The following is a 12,210-nucleotide window of genomic DNA, read 5'->3' as shown; positions in this document are numbered from 1 at the left end:
ATCTTGCTGCATTTCCTTTTTTTTATTTTTAGGACCAGGGACCTACAGCCCAGTTGACCAGCCAGGAGCAAAATTGTCTCCTGGAACGACAGTCTTGGTTTCTCAAGAAGCACGTTTTAAAGATGCAAAAAGCACCAGTCCTGGGCCTGCTTCATATGTGGTAAGTTGACAACACAATGTTATTTGGCAACTGGGTAAACCTGGTCATCCCTTATAATTATGAAACACATACATAATAATCTGCAATAGTGGTGTCATTTCGGTATCTAACATCAGGAAAGCAAATGGATTTTATTTTTTTCAAATCAAGAAGATGGCAGCCAAAGAAGGCTGTGTTTTTGTATTTTTTGCAGTGTCAAGTTTGGGTTTACCAGCAGGTCTTCTGAGGGAGTTTGCAGACTTCGTTGGAAGCATTTGGTCCATGAAGGAAGTGTACAGTTAGTTAAAAGGCAGTATATAGACATTCACCCCTGGCCAGTGTCTCTTTTCACTTTTATTGGGCAGAAGACATTGAAGTATAGCCAACCAGACAAACAGGTTTAAAAATAGCTTCTACCCATGGGCTATCAGACTCCTAAACACAACACAAGCATTGTGGAATGATTGTGTTGTGTATATGGAAACATATGGCTAGGTTTTGTTTTTGCCAAATTACTTGTATAAGGATTAATCTCTATAACTATTTATGTAGAGGCTAAACCAATTTCATTGTATATGATATACAATGACAATAAAGTCTATGATGATGATGATGATGATGATGATGATGATGATGATGATGATGGTTTTATCTTGTTGACGAGATGCTGATAAAAGATCATTATGTAAATGATATGATTGAACATGTTAAAATATAACAAGTGCCTTTTGATTGACATGAATTGGCTAGAGTAGATGTTTTAATCTGGTGTTCCAGATATGAACGTGCCTTAACTTAAACTTTCCCCCAAAAGGTTAGATGATTTCCAAAGCTGTCACATAAGGGACGCTCATTTACAGAATTTTTGATTTTATAAATGTATGGCATTTTCTGCACGGTAAAACTAGTCGGATATTATTCCATTTCCAAAGACATTTATTCTTTTGCAGTTGAACTGAATAAAATAAGATATAAGTTTTGTGTTCTGGAGCCCAAGTTATGTTATCTTACCTAAGGTAAAGGTAAAGGTTCCTTTCACACATATGTGCTAGTCGTTCCTGACTCTAGGGAGCAGTGCTTATCTCCGTTTCAAAGCTGAAGAGCCAGCGCTGTTTGAAGACATCTCTGTGGACATGTGGCCGGCATGACTAAACATGCACGGAATACTGTTACCTTCCCAACAAAGATGGTTCCTATTTTTCTATTTGCATTTTTACATGCTTTCAAACTTCTAGGTTGGCAGAAGCTGGGAGAAATAATGGGAGCTCACTCCGTTATGCGGCTCTAGGGATTCAAACCGCTGAACCGCCAACCTTTCTGATCGACAAGCTCAGTGTCTTAACCACTGAGCCACTGCATCCCATCTTGCCTTATCTTATCTTACCTTAGGTCTACTTATTACATGTATAGTTTAATCTTGTATGGTATAACCTTATTGTCAGCTACTAAGGAATTGAGTAAAGAAGTAGGATGTGAATTTATGTATTGATTTATTGATTAACTAGCCAGGGAGCCTTTATCCACCTGTTGTGAACTTACCTGAGGATAACACATGCCCCATCACTATTTACTAATCACTATTTGCTTGGATCACTGCAATATGCACAATCTTTGAAGGCCATTTGGAAATTTTAAGTAGCCCAGAACTCCGTAGCCTGGTTGTGTTTGGCTATCCACCATCAGGAATATAGTATATCTGTGTTTTAGGCCCTACACTTGGTTACTATTAGCTTCAAAGTGAAGTGTTGGCTTAGAACTTTAAATATCTTCAGAGTACTTGCAGAAATGTCTTCTCTGTTTAGCTGTCCTGCCCCGCTCCAAGTTAGCACTCCTTGGAGAACCTCATATGCTCCCTCCCTTCACATTTTTGTAAGAAAAGGCATGACTATATATTGGAATGCCATTTCTCCAAAATTTGATCTGATCTGATTCAACTGAGTTTCTGCAAGCTAAAAAAGAGATTATTTCAGGTAGTCAATGTTGGGATCAGCTGCCTCCCATCACATGGATTAATGCAAGTTAATGCATCAATCCTCTACCCCCATCAGTCCATAAGAACAGATAAAAGCTGAAACTACATGGATGGTGTGGAATAAAATGATTTTAAAATAACAGAAATCAAACAAAACAGAATGCCAAAAACACAACAGTATATTAACTCCAGGTCTTGGGAGTAAGGCCTTATTTTCCCAGAAACCGATAACGGAAGAGAGCATTGTTTTTATCTCTGGAAGATGCTATTAAATTTTGTAAGCCAAAATGTTGATCTGCTGATTTGGCTGTAACTGGTAAATGCACATAAGTGCTTGTTCATGCCTGATAGATTAAATAGTATGGAAATATTTGTGGCTTCAGCTTGCTTGAATATTCTCTTGCAAAGTCTTTGTGCTCTTTGCACATAAAATTGCCCAGAAGTAGGCCAAGACTATCCTGTTCAAGGAAAGCTTAGAAAAATAGCATGGACTGACTCTTTTTTTTTCTTCCTGGCTATGATTCCAGGCTACCAGAAATGTATTTCCATGTAACTCTTCTGCTTCAATTATATTTTGCAAGTTTTCATGATTACAGCTGGCTCCAGGCCAGATATGAGGTTAATGACATGTTTTCAGAAGGCAATGAAATGTTCATGTATATATTTTATGTGCCTTTTTTGTTCTAAAATGCTGTCGGTTTTAATCTGAAAAATAGTCAATATTCTTATTATATCAGTGCTGTTATATGGACACTTATGAATAGAGTAATCCTCCTTAGCCATCCTGGCGTGGGTATGAATGAATGTTCCTGTGTTTATTTGAGACAGAGCGAAGAGAAAAGGGAAGATGAGTGATTTAGCCTATACTAGCTAAAGTATAGGCATTTATTTAAATCAATTTAATAAAACAATTGAGATATAGGCTTAGTTCATACTGTCAATGAAAAATGTGAATAATAGTTGCCAAATGTATTCTACCCTTCTGATCTTTTCCAATGTCACTAATATCAAGCATAGCAGAGTGTCTGTTTCACTTAATAAAGACACTTTCAAGTACATTCATTCAGAGTCATGTTTTTAAAATTAATATACTTCAATTGCTCTGAATGAATACTATGCTGGCAATATCCCTTGAAAGGACACTGCAAGTAACAGCAATATGCACTAACTTCCTCTTCATTTATTTTAGTCAAAAGGCCTGATGCAAAGCATTATGTAGAAAACCAATTCCGAACTAGTCTAAAATGGAACAAATGTAATCCTTTTCTTTAAATCGTCTTTAAGTCAATCCACAAAAATGCAACTGTGCAGATGAACAGATAAATCTATACAACAAACAAGCAAGAAGACAATAATTTTCTTTATTAGAAAACTCTGTCCAGAGCTTTCCACCAAAGACTTAACTTGTTCAGTGTAACCTTCCCTAGTTGATGTCCGTATGGATACTAATGGATAGACTAAAATTCTTAGAATAACCAGCCTTCATGCATGGCTACCCAAGCAAAATAGACTTTATCTAAGTCATATGCAAACATGCAAAATTGGGTTTCATCTTATATCTTATTTATTGCTTATCCCAGATTATTAAATTAAAAATTAGAAAGCAGTCCTCTTCCCTCAGACCTGCTATATAAAAAGACACGTTAAAGAAACGAAAGGAGTTAAGAGTGGGAAAATACACCAATTCTTGAAGTGTTACCAATTGTATAATAATTAGCTGTGATTACATGGTTTACTCAGTGAGGCCAGGTCACATCATTGGTCAGTAGTAGTTCTTCCCCATTGAGTAACTAGTCTTGATTGCTTTAGTGGGACCCCCAAGTTTTAAGTCAGTGTTTTATTATGTCACATGAGTGTCACATCTCTAATCTGGGACCTTGGGATTATAGTAATAATTAAATATTCAATGGGCTATAAATACTAGAGATGGAAAGCAAGTGACTTACAGACAGGTATCCAAATACCAAGGGATGCGGTGGTGCTGTCACGGAGTAAGCTCCCATTACCTCTGCCAACCTAGCAGTTCGAAAGCACATAAAAACGCAAGTAGAAAAATAGGAGCCACCTTTGGTGGGAGGGTAATAGCATTCGGCATTTAGTCATGCTGGCCCTATGACTATGGAGAGTCTTTGGACAGCGCTGGCTGTTCGGCTTTGAAATGGAGATGAGTATTGCCCCCTAGAGTTGGGAACATATGTGGGAGGAGAACCTTTACCTTATCCAAATATATTTTAAAATAATAGCAATAATAATAATTACACACACACATACCTATTAGGCTGTACATTTGGGGATATACAAGATGTAAAACAGAGAGTAAAATATTATAAACATAAGAAAAATTGGGTAGATATTACCATCAAATTCACACCAGCACCATTCACGATATCTTTCCAGACCTTTCTATTGTTACATCCTTATGTTCACAAATCCATATTCTGCTCTCTACATTGAATGCTGTTCTTTAGATCTCCTTTTAATCGCCTTTCAATTTCAGCAACTTAAATCTAAGCACTTTTTGAAAAAAAAAACAGCAGCATAATTTATATTTTATTTTCCCCAAATGTACAAGTATTTAATACAAACTGCAATGGTTAATTTACATACTGTACTTACAAATGAATCTATCATTTAAAACAATTTCTACCTATTAGCCAATTTTACAACACTTCTGTCATGTTGACTGACTGTCACCTTTTTATTTTGACAATATAAAAGTTATATTAATATTCTGAAAGATCAAAATGACTGTTTTAATGAACCTTTTTTAATGAAACATCTTTCTGCTATTGGAAAAATATATTTTTAATTAGGTCTTTGGCTTAACATGAGCTATAATATGAAAATCTGGAAAAATATGATTGAAATAAAATAATTCTGAAGTAGGATTTTGGTCATTTGGGAAATGTTACTATGTATAGGCAATATATTTGAGCTTTTGTTTACTAGTTTATCTAATATTTATTCTTAAATCTGATTCAGAAGTAATGTGGGTATTTATTACATTACATTATATACCAGACATAGATTTGTTGAAAAGATAATACTTAAATGTACTTAAATGCTTGATTTATCAGTATGGTTAGCTATAAGGAAGATTAAGGACATAGAATTCTAAGCAATGCTCTGCTAATTTATTTATTAAACAAATTTATAAGGCCGCTCAACTGACACACAGGTGGTTTTAGATGGTTTACAACATTAAAGTACTGTTACACAAACTTTAGAACTAATGGAACCTTCCTCATGTACACCCACACATTTTCATAATAGAAACGTAATGTGTATTCAGATGATTTTTAAAAATGTATCCTTTCTCTTTAATCCATACATAGTGCCTTTGTGGTGCACTAATAGTCTTAAACCAGATTTGCTCATTTGCCTTTCATAATCTGTGCAATGGATTACTGTCTGAGAAGACAAATGAAGACAGACAAATTGGAATTCTGTAATTGAACGGGCCAGAGCATCTCACTAAATTTATGTTATGCACTAAATTGCTTGCCTGTTCTCCCATGAACTGCATATACCCCTTTCAGTATACTTCAGATCTTTGAAATGCAGTGACTTTGGTGCTCAAAAAATAGAGGTTTGTGAACAAATGAATCAGAATTACATCTTTGAAAGACTGTAAAATATGCTTTAATGGAATGTACAGAGCTTTCTACAGCATCCAAACTGCATATGCTGGTGAGATGTTAGCTTCTGCTATTTTTTGAGAGTGAGAATAAATTATTAATTCATTTTTCCGGGTGACTCTAATGGCATTCTTCCCCTGACCATTGTTTGCCAAAATGCTGTGGATTTTAATTGTCAATGAAGCTTTGTAAATAAACCTATCATGATCCTGTAAAGACTTAAACCATGAGTTAATGCTGTGTTGATGGGCTGAAAGAAAGATCAGCTGAGGCTTCAAATCTCAATTGCTGTTTGTTACAGCTACCACTCCAAGTATTGCTCAAGAGATGATTTCATTATACAGATAAATAATTTGTCCACAGCCATGTCGCATAAATCAAAGAATTATGCTTTTACAATGAGCAGCTGTGATATTGAGCAGAAACCTATGGGTTTATATCTACATTAGGAGGCTCTTGCCTCATTATAATGTACTGTATACTGTGATTTGCAAGTGTGATGAAGCTTGGCCTGATAACTTCCTGCAAGTGAGATGAAGCCTGGTAACTTCCCATTCGTGTAGAAGGCACCTTTTAAGGCATTTCTGGGTTGCAAGGATTATTCAGTGACATCACCCTTGTCGGGGGTGGGTGGTTGGGGGAGGGGCTTATTTCATGTCCCTGACAAGGAGCTGGAGCAAATGATGGGAGCTCACCCCACCACATACCAGGACTTGGGTCTTGAACTTGCTGACCTCCAGCCCAGTGTCCTAACCACATGATCCACCATGCTCCTCTGATTGTACCGGAGACTTTTAAACATAGTTTTGATTTTCTTTCACAGCAGAAGTCAAAGAATGAAAATATGACTTGCTAGATACTGTACTTTAAAAGCAAATAGACAAAGGCTAAAATGTTGCCGATTTTCATTGGCAGCAGCAAAGTGAATTAAATTAGCAGGTAACCTTTGCAGCATTTTGGGGAAAAAATAGGAAGAAAGTAAATGCCTTTTTAAGAGTTTTGATGGATTGATTGTGACCCATCAAGTTGTTGCTGACATCTAGCAACCACATAGATAGATTTTCTCCCTGAGGAACAGTTCCTAATCTGGTCTTTCAGGTTTTCAAATGGAACACTCTTCACACTGTAACTTGAATCCCTCCCTCTTGCTGCTCCTCATCTCTTCTTTCTTTCCACTTTTCTCAGCATCAGAGCCTTCTCTAATCATCTTTGCATTATGTATCTGAACTGAATCACTTCATATTACACAAAGTCCTAATCCTGATTTATCATATTTATATTGCCACCCATCGCATGACTCTGGGAAATATACACACAAGCCATAAAAAAAGAAAGGAAGGGCCCACCTCCTAATTCTACCACATACAACTCCTTAGCAGATGTGACCCACAACGTACATCTTCTGCTGTAACTGATGGGATTGGCAGATGTAATCAGCAAGAGGTGATCTCTCAGATAACATGGCCCCATGCCATGAAGCTGGCAATACACCAAACTGGCAATTGATGCTGTTCGTGGAGAGGTGTAAAACGTGCTGCTCTAGGGTCACACATAACTGCCCATGTTGTGGCATTCTGCACCAGCTGAAGCTTGTAGATACTATTCAGGGACAGCCCCTGATAGAGTCTGCTTGGGAGATGACCAGGACATGAGTGAGTGTGAGAAGAATATACCAATCCAGGAATGGGTACCACTTATGTAGGCTGAGCAAAGGCCCTTTGAGCCACAACTACCACCTTCTCTTTGAGCAGGAGTCCCAAATCTAAGAGAACTCTCAAGTTGTGCTCCAGGTCTGTTTGGGCAATGCAAACTCCATCCAGTATTAAAGATGGCGTTAGGACTGGCAGCTCCAAAACCCTACTCAGTCTTGCCAGGATTCAATTGAAACCTGTTGTTCCATTCCTGTCTCCAGGCACCAGGATAAGGCATCCATAGCATCGGATGGCCATTGCCATTGCCATTGATGTAATATTGAATATCATTAGCATACTGATGATCCATCATATAGATGTTAAAAAGAAACAGAGAGAGCACTGAACCCTATGTGTTTGAGCCAAAGGATTGAGTAATATCAACCCCAGGACAAATACAGTGTCACACCTCCCCAACTTGCAGAGCCAGTCCAGAAGATACTATGGTTAGTGAGCCCATGAAAAGGCTGCTGAAAAGTCAGGCAGAGCTAGAATGAATGCTCAAGCCCCATCCTACTCCCACCAGAAATGATTTAAAATCTTAATCAATGCTATTTCTGTCCCATACCCAGACCTGAATCCTGACCGAATGGGGTCTAGATAATACACTTTATCAGGGTCTTCTGAGGCTGTTGCACAGCCAGCTTCTCTAACACCTTCCCTAAAAGGGCTGGGTAGATACTAGACAAATTTTGTTTGATCATCCACTTTGTTTCTTGGCTGCCCATAGTACTCTCAGAATCTTCTCCAGCATCTAAGTTCAAAAGTGTCAATATTCTATCCTCTTCTACTTCTTCTAAGACCAACTTTTATTTCCATAGATTGTTACAGGGAATACCACGATTTGTCCAATTTTGATCTTGGTAGACATAGATCTATTACAGCATTTGAATATATTATCCAAGGACTTTATGGCTGCTCTGCCAAGGAATATGTCTGTGGCATGTTTCTTGACTGCTTTTTGCTTTACTATTGATAGTTGATCCTAAAAGGCAGAAACTCTCCACCAGTTAGTTATCTTTCTACGACTGGTGATTGTACCTGGCTGTTATACCAGTTGCCACGAGTTTGATTTATTTTAATTTTAATTATTAATTTTAAATTATTTTAATCCATTTTCCCCACTTTTATTACTAGAGTTTGCAGATCCTTTGCATTTTTGGCCATCAGGGTACTGTCATTTGCATAGTGCATGTTACTGATGTTTCTTTTTCCAGTTCTAAAACCCTGCTGCTCATCTCTAAATGTGTTATTCTCAAGGGATAAAGCCTACCATCATTTTTTGGTTGTTCAGTATGACTTGCATTTTGTAGAGCATTGAGGATTATTTTTGAAGAAGAAAAGAAAGGCAGAGCAAGTAGAAGAAAATGTTATTATTTAGCTCTTGGACATCCTTTAGGAATCCAAACAGAAAACCCAAACTATTCTGCCTCTCTGTCTCTCTCTCTGTGTTTATGTGTATCTCAAGAACAGCAAATATTTATTCTTTAAACCTGTGCTACAAGCGCAGTTCTCTGAGAGCTTACAGATTATATGGTGTACCTTCATGGAAAAAAGTTTTGTGAAGCATCAAATGTATATAATTTTCTTTCCCCCTTCAAATAAAACATTTGATCAATATTATGCTTTGAAGGCAAGGGTACAATTTGGTGATTCAATGTTCAACAGTGTATTTCACCAATTACACTTTTGGTATATCAGCTATATATTTTCCCTGACAAATACTGGCTCTTCTTACTGGCAACATCCAAGTTATTTGTTGTGATGGAGTATGCATAGTCTTTGAGTGTCCTTTGGGTACTTGATGTAGAACAGAATATGACATATTATTGACAGCAGCTAGATGAGCATGTTTCATCTATAAAGGAACTTGACTCCGGTTTCTTTCTAAAGCGGATCATGATACTAGGACTAGCAGACCTGAAATAGCCCTGTTTCTGTATTAATATGCCCATAGCCATCATTGGAAACATTTGCTAGTAGCCACTGATTAGAAGAGACTTTCTGTAGCCAACCCAAGAAGTTCATTGGGCCCTCTGAGTCTTTCTTTCAAACATTAAGAGTTATTTACATTACAATATCTGTTATATTCATTTGTGCCTTGGGTAATTACTGTAGCTCATTGTTTTTATTGAATTTGAGTGGTTTACATATTCAGTGTATAAGTTGAATATTAACTGACAGGGACATATTTGAAAGGCTATCACATAGAAAACAGCAGCCATGCTCTGCTGTCTCACAGGGTAGGATTAAGTCTAATGGGCCTGAGTTATATACAAATGGATAGCTTTTGATTGTCAGAAAAAAACCTTGTTTATCAGTATAGACATTTGAATTTGCTATCAGTTCAGAAAACTTACCAATATTTGCAGTGCAACTGAATTACATTTTATATAATGTTTGCCCCTCTCTCTCTCTCTCTCTCTCCCCCCCCCCTCACTCTCTCTCTGTATTGTCTTGCCACAACCTTCCATCACACAACTAATTATAATTAGTTTGGGATTTTTAATATAAGTGTCTTTGAATTCTAACAATATGCTTGTTTATTTATTTATACAATTTCTATAACCACCCACCTCAATCAGCGACTCTAAACCGCTTATATAATTCTACAAATATAAAAGCAATTAATGTAATAAATAAATGGATAAATCCTTTTGTATGGAATGACTAATGTCATTCATTAAAAGCTGTTATTGAAGAAAATTATTTTACCTTTGCAGGTTCCTATATTTTTGATCATGCTACAGTTTAAAAACCAGTAATCATTTGTAAGTTTTTCTGATCAAGCTAGCTTAATAACTACAAGCAGTTTTGAACATCTGTTAAGAAAATGGAAGAACTATATAAAAACAGCAAATTCCTTGTCAGTTTAATACATTTATTATTTATCTGTTTCATTAAAAACATTTTAGCTGGCATTCATGCATTTGGTAGCATACTTAGAACTTTTAAAAGTTTATATACTTAAAAAACTTTCAAAGAGCTACATATGAATATAGAAATTGTCATGTCTAATGTTTCTCAGTATAATGAATTCATTGAAATACTGGTCATTTAATTTCTCTCTGCTTTCTTATCGTTAATGGCTCAGACTATATTTATTCCCAATCATGTCTATATATCTTCTGCTAGAATTATAATGAAATCATTTTGTTGCAATTTAAACATGTCTGAATACTTGACAACAAAATTTAGGGGTGCTGATTGTGTAGCACTTTAATCAGCCTGTCCCTGCAGTAATCTTTTCAAGGATCATAGCACATGAGAAGATACTTAAGTGCCATTAATTGTAAAGTAAAACTTTGGCAGAAATTTTATGCTCTAGATAAGGACTTGATCCCCTCCCCCCATTCTCAAATGTACTATGCCTTTAGAGGACTGGAGATACATATATATACATACAGTACATATCATGGTGACAGTTGGGTATATAATTACAAGTTAGAAGAAGTACAGACCTTTTAAGTGTCCAGTCCTTAAAGCATCTATTTGGAAATATGTTTCAGTATAAGGTTTCTTTTGGATTTTTAAATCTATGGCATTAAGACCATCTTTCCAGACCTGGTGCCTTACAGTTCTTTAAATTTCCACTCTCATAGCCAGAGGTAAAGTTGTATAGCCTAGTTTATCCAGAAGGCACCAGCTATAGGTGGAGCCAAGGTGGTGCAGTGGTTAAATGCAGCACTGCAGGCTACTGCTAGATCAGCAGGTCAGCGGTTCAAATCTCACCGGCTCAGAGTTGACTCAGCCTTCCATCCTTCCGAGGTGGGTAAAATGAGGACCCAGATTGTTGGGGGCAATATGCTGACTCTCTGTAAACCGCTTAGAGAGGCCTGAAAGGCCTATCAAGCGGTATATAAGTCTACTGCTATTGCTATTGCTATTGCTATTGCTATAGGAAGACAGAAGTATCTAGAAATAATGATCATAGTCCTTGGGCAAAAGTATTTGTTACAAAACTGGTCTATGAAATCTGGGCATCAAAAAGCTGTATAATTATTAGATGGCAGTTAAATCCTACAGAAAATCCCAACTTTTGCTACCGTATTTCCCTGAAAATAAGACAGGGTCTTATTTTCTTTTGACCCCCAAAATAAGCGTTTGGCTTTATTTTCAGGGAGGTCTTATTTTTGAGGTTCAGGAGGCAGCGAGCATGGTTACCTCATGGCTGCTGCTGTGTTGCAATATTTTCGGGGAAGGCTTATTTTCAGGGGAGGGCTTATTTTAGTGCATTCACTCAAAAGCCCGATTGGGCTTATTATCTGGGAAAGTCTTATTATCTAGTGGTTGTCTGGAACTTTTGCAGCCTCAATCTGATAGCTGTATTACAGAGGGCTATAACAAAATTGATTCCAGGTTCCAGATTCCAACTTATTCCAAGGTCCAAATGACTTAACTAGGTCATCTTATCTAGGGTCACCTATGTATATATGATAGTTCCTCTGCTTAATCAGTATCAACAAGAATTGTGCAGCCAAAGAAAAATATCTACTTCTCATTTAGATTCAAAATTTCTGATAAATAAAAGCAAAACTGTAGAATGTTTTGCCACTGAATCCATCTTCAAATCTATGCACCACTAGGCACTTTCTATATATATAAGTTGTCGAGGAAAGGGAAATACAGAGAAACAAGAAAGTGCAACAGGCAATTCCAAATAAATCCATGCAATCAAATATCTGCTACCTGAATTAAATGTAGGATTTCAGCACACATTCAGAGTTGTTTGCAGAGGGCACTATCAGATTTCACACCCATACTTGGCAT

The 12,210-nt window shown here is 36.9% G+C and overlaps 1 protein-coding gene across 1 annotated transcript in view; it reads left to right on the top strand.

Moving 5' to 3' along the window:
- STPG2 (sperm tail PG-rich repeat containing 2) overlaps positions 1 to 12,210 on the top strand; it is a 190,559-nt gene that overhangs the window by 113,308 nt on the left and 65,041 nt on the right. The window contains 1 exon segment of the mRNA XM_032224340.1: positions 33 to 160. Within this exon segment, the coding sequence (XP_032080231.1) occupies positions 33 to 160 (128 nt within the window).

Source organism: Thamnophis elegans, chromosome 9 (genome assembly GCF_009769535.1).
Source record: "Thamnophis elegans isolate rThaEle1 chromosome 9, rThaEle1.pri, whole genome shotgun sequence".
Classification (NCBI taxonomy): Eukaryota; Metazoa; Chordata; class Lepidosauria; order Squamata; family Colubridae; genus Thamnophis; species Thamnophis elegans.
This window is presented reverse-complemented; position numbering and strand designations above follow the sequence as displayed.